Here is a 13594-nt window from a genome sequence, read left to right as displayed (position 1 = left end):
AACACTCAGATACTCAGATGCCAGTGTCTAGAGCATTAAAGAACCCAGCCAACAAGGCCATGGGAACTGGCCTTCAGCCTGTAGCTTTATTGAAATTTGACATTCATCTTCACATCTTCGAAAGCTATGCAGATGGAGGAGAGTTTAGATTTTGTCGATTTGACAGCAGAAGGAACATTTCAGTTCCAACCTTTTATTGTAACTCTCTTCCAACAGTGGGCTGGAAAGACCCTCAGCATTAAAATTTCTCCACATGAGGCTCTGTCTTCATCTCTAACAGTCTCTGGAAGACTGTTGCCTGTGTTCATCTAGGAGGATATTTTAATATGCTTTCTTTGGAATTCAGTAGTTATTATGTAGCTGGTGGCAGGATACAATTTCACAGTTTACCAAGTTACCAACTGCTTAGATCCTTTCCTCTTCTCTCTCTGATTTATCTACATAGTTGTTGGATACAGAGAGGACAACATTGTAGACACACACAGTTAACTACCCCACATTTCTCAGTGAACTGTTCTGTTCGTTCTGTTCACGAGGGCATGAACTTGATGCTTTAGTCACATTGAACTCCCTTTCTTGATACAAACTCAAGAAGTCAGTGGAATCTTTGCCCCTTGATAGGCTGTGCTTGCTTTATTGTCTCCTTATGGCCACTGCTCATCTGGTCTTCTCAGGGCCAACACTGTTTGCAAATCATAGTACTGGGCACTCAGAAGGTCCATGGGGAGTTTCCCGGTCACCTTCTTTCTTAAGAATGGTTTCCTAGGGAACGCAAGATAGCAGAAGGCAGCGGTGGGTGTCCACTCACCTTACTATTATAGAGGGGTTTCCAATTCCTCTATAACAAGAGGAATGATGCTTTGGGAATGATGCTACTTGACAAGATTTGTCTGTGAAAAACCGTGTGACTTAAAGTGCCAGCAAAAGGTTTCTTTCTTGTCTTCCCTTGTTTTCCAAGAACTTCCCTCTATGGTTTGGAATCTGGAGAAGAGATTTGGCTTGACAAGACCACCTTCTGTGCTGGCTTTTATACACTATTACCTGTTCTTAATGCAGTTCTCAGGCCAAATGTTAATTCTTAGTTGATGAAACATTCTCAATGTAAAAACACTCTGTTTAGGAGTAGGGAAGATGAGTAAGAATTAGCATCCATAAGAACCAAACACAGCTTCTTCAGTGTGCACAGTTTTCTTGTTCTTCATTGCTGAATGAATTTCACCATCAGCTGGAAGACCAGAGGCAGGACAGAGAACTGGCTTCTGCACACACACACCCCCATTTGATCTTCTTCAGGAATTAGAGCCCTGACAAACTTACTGCCAGGCTGCAAAGGAAAGGTTCTGTGCTTGTGCAGAGCTGGGGACTCTGGGTGGGCTGTCAGCCCTGATGCTGGGAAAGCAGCAGGGTGGCAGGATGGGCGGGGGTCTGTCCCTGGAGCTCACTCACCTTCCGTGACTGGGAAGTTGCTTCATTAGCGACCTACTTCACCTCTGAAGGGACCATGTTGATGCTGAGATAAGATTCTGGGATTTCCACCACTTCTGAAGAAATGCTGATGACTGTGAGGATCAGAATTCATCTAACACGTCTGGCTTACCCCCGCCAGCCCTCATTGCCACCACTTCTGGATCATAGGGCTAAATGTCCAGAGGTAGAGTGCCATGGGTGATCATCAGCATCGTCCACCATCACTTATACAATAGTTCCTGTGCCTTACTGAGACACTGAAAACCATCGCTAAGAGTACCTTGGGTGGCCCCTTCTCTTCACCAATCATTTAAGGACTGTGTTTCTAGCTCTAATTTGCCTTCTCAGTCTTAACTATATAGTACTCATCTGACTCTCAGGAGCAAAGAGGAAGAAGGGAGCTGGGCAAAGTCTGTTGTGTTCCTTTCTTTAAGTGCTTCTGAATAGGGTCCCACATAGTGAACTGTAGAGAAAGCTAGGGTCATGCAGCCCTAACCACCTTGCCATACCCATGCCTCCGTCAACAGCTGCTAACACAATGTGACCAATGTCACTCAAGACTTAAGCCAGGGCGGTGATAGCTACTACTGTCTGCAGTTTTTGTGCCAAAACTTGTCTTTGTCCATTCAAGCCACTTGTCTGTTTTTTGTAGTGTTGAGCGTTGACTAGTGACCCATGTCACCCTTACCTTTGAGGTCATGATTGGTGCTTTAGAGAATACTTTTCCGATAACCTGCCTTCACACACAATAGGACCCATGTTGACTCCACCGTAACACAGCCCAACTACAGCTTCCTCAGCCTGTCCACAAAGTAGGCATTGCGCATAGAGGACATAAGCAATGAGACAGTTGGTTATACTTTGTAGATCGTAAGACATGAAAATCCAGAGTGCATTTTAAATGATTAATGTATGAAAACGGTCACCATGTCCTGTGCATTAACCAAGAAAAAATGCACTCCCCCCACAGAGGTTAATGTTGCAGGCCCATTGTCCAGCTCTGATAACGTGCACAATTGATGCCTACTATGACAATGAATTTGGGTAGCTGGAAATTCAGGATGGTTGCAAGTTCCGTGTAGTATTTGGATTAGCATCATAGCCTGTGCCTTGTCAGCCTCATGAGGAAACAAGCTACATATACTTTTTTTTTCTCCAAAAACTAGCAAAAATAGAATGTGATTTATTATTACTTTTTTTATAAAAAGCTTTTTCATTTTTAAAAATAAAGAGTAATGATCAAGGTACCTGCTTAAACAAATACTACCAGCATTCATTAGTTAGGATGATTACATGTAAAAGAAATGATGCCAGATAGTAACAAATCCAAGAGAAGTTTATTATGAAAATGGCACCTGCGGATGAAAAAATTAAGTTACATAAAGACAACCATGTATGTGACATGTATGAGAATCTACAAAAGTATAAAAAGAACCCTGTTGTAAATGAAGTATGTACATTTCTGATTTGCAGCATTATCAATGGTCAATGAAAAAAATGTCTCAAAATAAGCCAGGCACTCAGGAAGTTAAGTCCGGTTAGCTTCACACAAAACAAATGTAGCATAGCTCTCGCTTTGTAATGTTTTAATTATTTTATATATGTTGTAGAGTTGGTAACACTGCTAAGGTTTTTACGAACAGAATATCCCTTTCCCCATTATTCAGCTACGTGGCACCAGTCTCCTCATAAAAGTTTTCATATATTTGTACAAGAAATAGTTAAAAACACAGACACAGTCTTCACAGGTAATGAAGTGGTTTTTTTTTTTTCATTTTGTAATTTTTAAACACTATGGATTTAGACAGCAGCTGTGATTATCTGTTAGTTTAAATCACCAGAAATCATTTTGACACAACACAGAAACATTTATAAAAGAAAAAAAAAAACCCCAGCAGTCTAGCTGTTCTTTGTAGCTGATAGGTGCATTCCCTTGATTGTTCGATAGCTAGAGTACGGCTTCCAAAACTAATCTTTAAATTTCTCCATCGGCTTTCTCCATCTTCTAAACGGACTTAAGTCCTTCAAGAGGCCCAGTGCTAAGATTTGTGGCATTTAACTTCCTTCTGTTATATTCCACCATGGCCTGGGCCCAACTCACGGAATCCAAAGTTCTAGAGGAATCCACTCAGCACAGTGATAAATCAAAGGACAGCCGAGTTACTATATTATCATTGCACGAATAAACAAATATATATGACAATTCTATATTCCATTAACCCCTCCCATTTTTTTAAAATGTAGATTGGCCTTTGAAATCATTTTCTATCCCACCGGTAATTGCTTTATATACTGCTCCATCAGCCAACCTGAAAGGAAACCAAAGAAAAGCACCCACTGCTTATAGGTAGAGCACAAAGGACTCTGGGAATGTTAACAACTGAAGCTGTATGGCATCAATTTATTTAATATATCTGAGCATTAGTCTTCAGTGCTCTGTACAGCACTCCAGAAGAGAAAGACATACCCAGAATTCCATTGTGGGAAAATGGCTCCATTAACCTTGAGCTAGTTAAGAGTCTTTTTTTTTTTTTCTTTTTTCTTTATCTCTGAGAATGAAATAGATTTGGGGTATCAGGAAAGGGAAGCAAGAGGAGAGAATGGGGGAGACAGGGAGGAAAAGACAGGAGAGTCAGGGAGAATATACAATAAAGCAACAGCAGGGACTTAGAAAAGTAAAACAGGATCCATAGACAATAGAAGCAGTATGAGTGACACCACGGAGAAAGGCCACCACACGAAACCACTAACCCCCAAGAGTCACCGATTCACTAGGACTGCAGGAATGGGACTGTGCCACTCCACTAGAGACAGAGCACAGAAAAGACAGCGGACAACGACTACATTAGCTTAGCATATACTGCATATAGAAACACACACTGAAATTGCAATGGGACCCACAGCCAAGGACACTACACGTCGTACACATTACAGTTCTCACGTCTGGTATCAGATGCCTTAACAAACAGCTGCCAAAAATGAAGTGGGAGAAGAATCTATACTGGACAGTCATTTGGAGTGTTTGACACCACATTGATTTCTGGCAACAAAGACAAAATAGGCTATTTTTTCTTTTTCTTTTTTCTTTTTTTTCTCTTTTTTTCACTGAATGTGCAGTTTTCAGTTGCAGTTATCTGCCTGAAGCGTATTAGCCCATTCTTTAGTTTTAAAAACTTGTTGGTTTCAATTCAGAAATAAGAACCAAAGGGAAATAAATTTCATCAAATCAGCCCCAATACAACCTGGGTTCTTTTCTTAGCAAGAAATGAAAACCAAACACAAAAACCCAAATAACCAAACCAAACCAAAAAATGTTAACTATTTCTCCTTTTCCCTCTTTTACTCTGAAGTGTTAACTGAAGTTGCAAAGTCAGCCTCTGTTGGACTGAGGAAGAAAAAAAAAAAAAAAAAAGCTCAACAAAAGGCAGTATGTACTTGAACTGCTCCTCAAATCAGTCTGAGTTGTCCAAAGCCCCCTTTTAATAGGGCTTTCCTGACCCACTAAATTGGAAGTGAGGCTATGTTTGTTAGCTGGGAGGTAAAACCTTTTAAGTCCTGCAGCAAATGTTAATGAGGGCTTTGTCTTAACTAACCAAGGAGACTGTAGCAACGGGACTCCAGACCGGGACAGAACACATTTTCTTTTCCAAAACCCAGCCTGGGAGCTGCATTTTGTATGAAGACATTACAGATTAATAAATGATAGCACCATGGTTTTAGAAATTAAGTTAATGTTTCAGTAATTAACACTTAGTCCAACTTTTTTTTAAAAAAAACATTCTAGTCACAGGCCAGAAATTAAGTTTAAGAACCCAAATTATTTTTATGTGCAAGTAAGAAAATCTTAAAATCTTAATCATAAAAAGAATTAAATTCTGCATAAAATTCTAAAATACTATTCCCCTATTTTCAAAGGAATTAGGAACAGGAAAACAAAAAACACCCACCCCATTTCATTTGACTTAGTCAAACAGGGCACAATCATTTATGCTTGTCTTTTTCCATCTTGATCATATCAAGATCTTTAGGAAGAAAACCCAATGGTTGTCACTTGAGAAATCTCTTGACCATAAGACTGAGTATTCTATGGCAGAGGCATATACACATTAAAGACATCTTAATAAAGATGCAAAGGAAAGTCAAACAACCCAACACACATCTTAGGAGACAAAATGGCAGGCAACCGGTCATCAGACCCTCCGAAGGCAAAAAATAAACAGTGTCTTTACAAGAAAGGATAAGTCCAATGAAAGAAAGACGGGGGTGGAACGGGGCCGCCGAGTTGCGAGAAGATGCTGACCAGCTCGAATTCAAAGTGCTAGAATGAAAGGTCTGAACGAAAAAAACGCCGACGATGCCTTGGAGCGGGCCCCGCTCAGTCCTCCTTGCGCTCCAGAGTCTGTGCCGCGTGGATGCCATTGCTGTAGACTGGGAAGGGCAGCGTGGAGAAGAGTCCCTCGGCCGTGGTGAACACGTTGCCGGCGGGCATCTGCGTGAGGCTGGCCGCGCTCACGGCGCCGCCGAAGGGTCCGGACATGTTGAGGCGGTGCACGTGGTGGTAGAGCATCTCCATGGGCGTCTTGGGGTCGAGGCCGAAGCCGGGGCTGTTAACGTCCACGAAGTTAACAGCGTGCGCGTTGGGCAGCAGGTTGCCCTGCATGGCCAGGGTCACCTCGGCGGGCGCGTAGCGGATGGTGCCCGTGGTGTAGACCCTCTGCGCTGCCGTGCTGGTGGCCGCCAGGGTCCCGGTCACCCGGTGCACCAGCGGAAGCACGACGTTGCCGGCCTGCAACCTCTGCAGGGCCTCCAGGTCCCCAGTGTACAGCAACGAGTTGGCCGCCCCGGGGCCGCCCCCGCCCGCCCCGCCCCCGGGGTGCTTGTCCCGCGGGGACGCCGAGAGCGGGGGGCGACAGCGGGTCAGAGGCCACCTGGGCCGCGCCGCCGAACTGAGTCTTGCGGCCGGCCGCGCCGTCGGCGCCCGGCGGGGTGAGGACCGAGTCGGGGATGGCCACGTGCAGCGCCCCGCCGCCACCACCGCCGCCGCCGCCGCCGCCGCCCTGGCCCTGCGGCGACGGGAAGTGCTCGGAGGTGGGGGGCTTGGTCATGCTGTACGGGGACTCGTTCCTGGAGATCTCCCGGTTGGGCGGGTAGTTCCAGATGCTGCTGTCGTTGTCGAAGTTGATGGGCTCGGCGATCTCCGTCTTGATCTTGAGCACCGAGGCGCTGTGCGGCGACGAGAGCAGGCGCGGCGGCTCCACCAGGCCGGCGTCTAGGCCCGGGCTGGAAGCGCTGGACAGGCGCCGGCGGCTGGCGCTGCCGCCCTTCTGCCGTTTCCGCCGCCGCTTGCGCTTCTGGTGCTTTCCGGACGCCTGCGCGCCCGCCTCGCCCGCGCTGTCCGAGTCCTTGGCGCTGTCCGACGTGAGCGACTCGCATGGCTGCAGCCGCAGGTCCGCCTCGCTCTCCACGTAGCGCTCCACCTTGATCTGCATGGGGCCCGCCGCGCCGAAGCCGTCCTCGACCGCCTTCGGGGGCTCGAAGTCCGAGTGCTCAAAGCTGTCGTCGCTGTCGCGGCTGTCCGGGTGGCTGGAGCTGTGGCCGTCGTCGTGGCAGGTGGCGTCCTTGTCGCACGCGCGCCCCGACTTCTTGCGGTCAGGCTCGGGGTCGTCGCTGTTCTCCGACTGATTGCCCTTCTCGTCGGACTTGGAGTTCTCGTTGTCCTCTGTGTGAGGCCCGCGGCGGCGGCGGGAGCGGGGAGAGGGCAGAGAGGAGAGGGGCGTTAGCAGGGCGGCGAACTCGGGGCCCCGGCGGACGCTAGCGGAAGGGCTGGGCCGCAGGACGGCAGTGCCGCCCCTTCCGGTAGGCCTTCCGCAAGCAAACAAAGCCTACCCCGGTGGCTGGGGCAGGACCCCACGCGGCCCTGATCCACCGTGTCGGACACTGCCTGTCCACGGGTGGTTCTTAGGCACAGTCACATGGGGGCGTCCGGCGGGCACACACAGGGAGGCAGATTAACTCTATGTGTGGTAGGGACATGGAAGACTAGACGGTGGAGGGTCAGGTGACCGAGAGACGTTTGTGCTCTCCACTGTGAGCACCTTTACTCATTATTGAAAACCACATTCTATGTCTCGGGGTTTCCTCCTCCACGCTGGTAGTCACTATTTGACTCTTTTTTTTTTTTTTTTTTAAATTTGCATTTGTCTCTTTCATCTATAAGCTCATGATAAGTTTTTTTTTTTTTAACTATTATATAAACGAGAGGCAGAGACTATTCTAGAACCTCAGCGGTGTGGGGAGGGGCCGACAAGACCTCACATTTTAGGGGCCAGGCATACAAGCTCCACCACGAAGTGTGCCCTCACGCCCCAAGCTGTGTTTGGGGCACAAGCGTTCCTGCTCACAACCCTGGAGTTCACGGCCTCTGCGGGCAGCAGGCTGATGGAGGGACCTAGTCACTTGCCTCGTTTGAGGGAGAAGAGATTTTCTCAGCAGTCACGGCCTCAGGAGGCTTAGAGGGATGCTGATTTCTATCGCTTTGCCACAACAGTTGTGGGCAGCAGACCGGATTACAGTCTGGGCGAGCCCTTTGCCCACTCCAGCCTTCATTTTCCCTTGTTCAGCACTTGCACCACTGGAGAATAGTCTTTGCTCACCGTGAGTCTGTGGGAGGGGACTGGGAATGCGAAGGCTAAAGTTCCTGTAGCTGCTGGGATCTACCTTGCCCTTCATATCACTCAGGAAGTCTACTCCCTCAGATAACCAGAAATGGGTTAGTATGGAGTGGTACAGATACTTACGGAAGAAAAAAAAAAAAGTCTAGCACCCAAAGTTTATTTGCCTGTGCTAGCATTGCATTAACCTAAAAGCTGTTTACTGGGGCAAAGGCTCTGGACTAACTTCTGCCCCTTGTGGATGGATAGTATGGAATAGTGAACGAGACATAAAAAAGCCTCTAGCCATAGACATCTATCCTGTTTCAGGGGCTCCATGTGGGAGCTTGGCGGGACGGGAAGAGCTCTTCCTGGTACTTGCTGCTAGCTGTGGAGCCCTGGCTTGGTTCCTTCTGTAAGGAATGGAGGGCTAACGTTAAGTGATTACTTAATCTTTCCCACATGCTTACGTAAGTGATGTGTACATATGTGCCACAAAGTATATACACATATGTTTACACGTAGTATGGATAGATACAGTTGTCTGTTTTGAGATAGTCAGGAGCAGCTTAGTAGATACAGCCTGTGACATGACTTGGCTGGTTGCTGTGGCCTCTGACAGTGGCCCTTTTGGCGCTGCCCACCCCTTCCTGTCCAGATTGGGCAATCCTTAGAGCATGAGAAGTAGTACCTGTAATACCTGAGGTGTCTTTAGAGTCTGATTCCGAGTCAGAGGTCTCAGAGGACTCTGAAGTCTTCTCTGGCAAATGTGGGAGCTGTGCAATGTCCATGGGCGTGTCCTTGTACTCGGGATTACTGCGGGAAGGAAGACATCCGGTCAGGAGTGCGGGCAGTCGTCTTCTGAACTCCCTAGCCTGAAATTTCTGGACTTGTGGAAATTTAGAGGACTAAGTGGGAAATCATTTCTCAGCTGCTCATGGGACTGTTCACGGAAGCCTGGATTGTGTGTGCCCGGGTGCAGGTGCACCCTGCCACAATGATTGAATACCCAAATGCTGCATGAAAGCCACTAAAAAGCTTTTAAATAATCAGGTACCACTGGGGGCCCGAGAACTGTGGTGCCTGGCGCTCCTCCTGGCATAACACCTGGGGGCTGGGCCAATGAGAAAAAATCTCAGCGATTGATTCTCACACCACCTGGTGCATCCTGCCTTCTCTTGCGCTCCTAATGAGTCCATTGCCTCAGTACCCTTGCCTCGGCCCCTCGATGCAAAGTCTCAGCTGTTCCGATGGCTCCGAAACTATGGGGGGCTGGGGGGGCGTTGCGTGGCAGGGCCCTCAGTGCCTAACGATCTGTCAGAGGCACAGGTGCTTCTGGGACTCGAGGCTCCTGAACCGTCAGCACACCCATTACAATCACAGTTTCATCTGCTCATGCGGTGTACACCTGTGGCTTGTTAGCTGGGACGCTGATTGCAGCCGGAGAGGCCCGGTGTGAGAGAGGCCCTAGCAGAACGGGTCCAACCCCATGTACACAAGTGTGCTTGATGTTTGTTCTGCGTTTAATGTAGAAACGAGCCTCTCCCGGAAAGGAAAGGCGTGGTCGGCTTGAGCTAGCCGTCCTCTGGAAAAGCCCATCCCTGGCTGCAGGATTCATGATCAGGAGGGGCTTCTGTAACCTGAAGGCAGGAGGAAGGCATCCTACATCCCGGTTCGGAATACCTCTTCTGCCTTGTACATGGCTGGCCAAGGCGGCAGCAGCTGATTACAGGCTCGCTTGCTACTGAATCCCCCACATTAAGAAGTCACTGTTTCAGTCTAAAATCACAAACATCCCTGGGAGGGTTAACTCACTGAGATGGATTATCAGGCATTTACTCCTTGGTGTGAATTAGCTCCAGCAGCAGCAGCTTTCTCTAGATAATCAGATGAGACTAATGGCAGGAAGGCACGCTTGGTGTGAGTCTCAGTGCCCTTCGGTTAGATTTCAAGAAGTGCTGTCAGGGAACGGGATGGGCACTGAGGGCAGCCATTCCTGAACAGTGGAAGATGAGCATGGAGCGGACCCAGAAGTGAAGTATTACTGGGCAAGAGTAATCTTTTTTTTTTTTTTTGGCTAAGAAGGTGGGAAATAAAAGCCAAGTTAAGAGTTTTTCTTGTACCAAGGAATGCTTGTCTTACTAGAGCTCCAGCCTGCAGATGGCAGCTGTGAGTAGAGTAACTGGCTTGTGAACTTGCCTGCCTCTCAACCCGCTGGCAGCAGTTTCCTGTAGGCTTGGTGCCATGGAGGCTCAAAGAGCATTGTCTCCAATTCCCTGTCTGTTATCATTGATCTCAGGTAGGTCTTCTACCACACATGAGGCCATGGCGCTGAAGCCTGAAGACTGGCCTTTGATGCCCAAACTGCTTTCTTTCTATCCGTATGGAATTTGATGAGATAGAATTACCAAGTGCTTGTGGGCTGGTAGCGTTTGACTCTTGGCTAGATTAATGGTGTTGATCCAAACTTTTCTCCTATTCCTTGCTATTTCTGCCATTTCCGGCAGAGTGGGAAGTCATGAGGCCAATGAGGTAATTTGAAGATTCTCATGGAAAGTAAATAGTAATCAATAAATAAGCAAACACCAGTATTTTCAAGGAGATACATAATAACCAGTAAACAAACCCCACAGAATTTGAACAAGAAGTCGATGATCTCCAAGCCCTGTAGGGCACTAACATGGTTCACATACTGTCTAACCCACAGTGAATGTTTGCTGGCATTTAATTCTTCACAGTGGGGCCACCACTGCCTAGTAAAAGAACCTCAGTACCCTGTATCTTGTTCTATCTTTTTGTTTGTCACAGGAGCTCTCAATAGTAGAAAGAAGGACTGTTTCATAGAATAACTGAAGTGGATCCCTTGATTCAGAACCATCCTAAAAAGATCATAACCATAGAGGGTGGTCCTCATGAAAAGCCTCAGAGAAAGCCACATGAAATATACTTTTACCTTTAGAGAGAATTAATATACAGCAGAAGGGGTCAAAAAAGGAAAAAGAAGGTAGATAAATGAAAACTCTTATAAGAGGTATCCATTAAGGCCCTCTCCAGAGCAATAATCATTAGCGTCTGATTGATATGCTGCGGAAGGCAAACACACTCATGCCTTCAAGTCATCACCAAAGTGTGGGAAACACTGAAGGGCCAGTGTGCTGAGGCAGGCTCGTTAACATCTCAGCTCCATTTGGCTGTCTCTAAGAAAAATGGGACTCAGGTAGTCTTTGTCGAATTATCAGCCAAAGGGCACCAGCTTCCATTCCTTAGCTCTCCTGGAAGTGTTTCTATTCAGAATACACGTGCTTCCTGCTTGGTCCTTTAGGACAACAAAGACTAGAGTGAAGGTGGTGGGTAGTGCCCACACCAAGCGCTGTGGCAGCTTTGTGACAAGTCCAGGGGCGAGCTTCCCAGGTCAAGCTCAAACCATCCAGGCTATTGGTTTTAGTGACTTTACTGCTTGTTGGAATCCCAAAGCAGAGCAGACACAAAGCAAGAGAAAGAGAAGGCACTTCATACCAGCATTTAGGAAGCAGTTGTATTGGGATTGCAAAGGGCACACATTTTAAGAACATGAAGCTTGACCGAGAGCTCAGAGCTTCAGGCAAAAAGAGATTATTGTTATTATTATTTACACTGAGATTGTCAGTACTCTGGCAAAGTGGTTCATCTTGCTTACTAAAATTTGAGTGCTCAGAGATCAAAACCCTATGCAGAAGGCTGAAAGGATAAAAAAGGAAGAAGCTCTCTGCTTCCTTGCTCTCCATCCTACCCCCCCCAACCCCCTGCCCATCCTGGTTCTGTTTGCTTTTTCAGGGACTGTCATTCAGAGGCAGAGGCATAACTTAACATGCATTCTAGGATGCAGCTGCAGGCAAAGGTCTCTGGGTGGAACTCGTGCCAGGGAAGGAGACCAGTTTCTGCAGAGCTGCCCAGAGACTGACAACCCAAGGCATAGTGGGCTTTGGTCTTCTCCCATTTCTTTGAATCTTTCCACGTCCCCGTCAGAAGACAGTGCTCACAACCTGTCAGCAACCAACACAGTGCAGTTTCTAACTGAGAGGGAAAGGAAACAGGAAAGGTACCTAAGGAGATAATTCACCCAGATGATGTTCTTCTCGTTTGCGTTCTTAGCATTAATAGCTATGGTGGCACTGGACTGTATCCAGATGTAGCCGCCGTTCTTCTGCATCCAGCGGTAGTACTTTGTCACACACTGACCTTTGTTCAGCACTGGGGTGGTGCAGAGGGAGAGAAAACAAAACAGAAGACATAGTATTAAGACTGTCATCGAATGATTTTCGTCTCTGCCCAACTTCAGACCAAAGCCTGGGGAGCCCAGTGTATGCCTGACTTAAGGTGCCATTAGCACAAATGAAATCAACACCTCATTGGAGTAGCAGCTGCCCAGCTAGGGTTACTGGCATTTGCAGCGAGGCTGTATTCCCTTCTGGGCAGCTATGGTGGGAAAGGAAGAATAAAAGGACTACTAATCTTTTTGGCTCAGAGCACACCTAATGTGGTGTGCATATTGTCATGGGTTTAACAGCGATGGTGAAGAAGGCAAGTCTCTGTGATTTATGCATGGCTTCAAGTTCCACTCCTCGAGATTCTGGATATCTGAATGGTTCTGAAGACGCCTTACCCCTCTGTCTTTGATCATTTTCCTTCAGCCTGAGCAGTACCAACTTGTGTCCTTAGCCATCTGTTCCTTTTGATCTTGTCTTACAGAATTTATAGTCCTTGGATGAACTAAATTTACATTGGTCAGTTAGGGTAAATTGTGGCGAGACAGCTGATGGCTGGAGCAAAATAAATCCCCTCTTCGAGTCGGAGAGAAACACTGGCCTAAGAGAGGCCCAGCATTGACTCGACTGGAGCCAAACAGAGTGACAGCTCCACACAGACGCTGAAATATGGCACAAAGTGAAGGAACAAGTAAAAACAACCAGTAATGTGAACCGGCGCCTTTAAATACCCACTGTAAGAGAGCTTTAAAATGCAGATGTTAAAAACGATACTTTAACCAGAATCCTGCCAAGTTGAAATAGATTTGATTTGTATCTGGGTTCTCCTGAGCTAGTAAAAAGGGAAACTGCAGTAAATCATCCCTTAAATAAAGTGCTATGGATGGGGATGGTGAGAGAGAATGCAGGAAAGGCTGTGCATTAGGACAGAGACCGCCTCTGGTGCCCCCAAGCTCACCAGCCTGCCAGCCACTAGAGGGCAGTGCGCACCCGTCTACATGACCCACTCTTGGCATGTCCTTGTCTCCGTCTGCTAAAATGAAAAACCTCTAACTGCTGTAATAAATTTGGCTAAATTAGCTGCTAAATGGTTATCTCAAGTAATATGTATTTGCATTAATCATCTTGCTCTAAACCAGAACAAGCCAGAGTCCTAAAGACGTAGTAAATTCATATTGTCCATTTAATTACGGCTAATAAGTGCTTCATATACAATAGTTTCATGAAGTACAT

The 13594-nt window shown here is 47.1% G+C and overlaps 1 protein-coding gene across 1 annotated transcript in view; it reads right to left on the bottom strand.

The window, feature by feature from the left end:
• Window positions 1-2782: 2782 nt before the first annotated feature.
• Window positions 2783-13594, bottom strand: part of Npas3 (neuronal PAS domain protein 3) — an 852204-nt gene continuing 841392 nt past the window's right edge. The window contains 4 exon segments of the mRNA XM_060387500.1: window positions 2783-6373; window positions 6375-7186; window positions 8809-8933; window positions 12200-12347. Coding sequence (XP_060243483.1) covers window positions 5843-6373; window positions 6375-7186; window positions 8809-8933; window positions 12200-12347 — 1616 coding nt within the window. The 3' untranslated portion in view covers window positions 2783-5842.

This window comes from Meriones unguiculatus, chromosome 7, assembly GCF_030254825.1.
Source record: "Meriones unguiculatus strain TT.TT164.6M chromosome 7, Bangor_MerUng_6.1, whole genome shotgun sequence".
Taxonomy (NCBI): Eukaryota; Metazoa; Chordata; class Mammalia; order Rodentia; family Muridae; genus Meriones; species Meriones unguiculatus.
The sequence above is the reverse complement of the archived record's forward strand: the minus strand, read 5'-3'. Positions and strand labels throughout refer to the sequence as shown.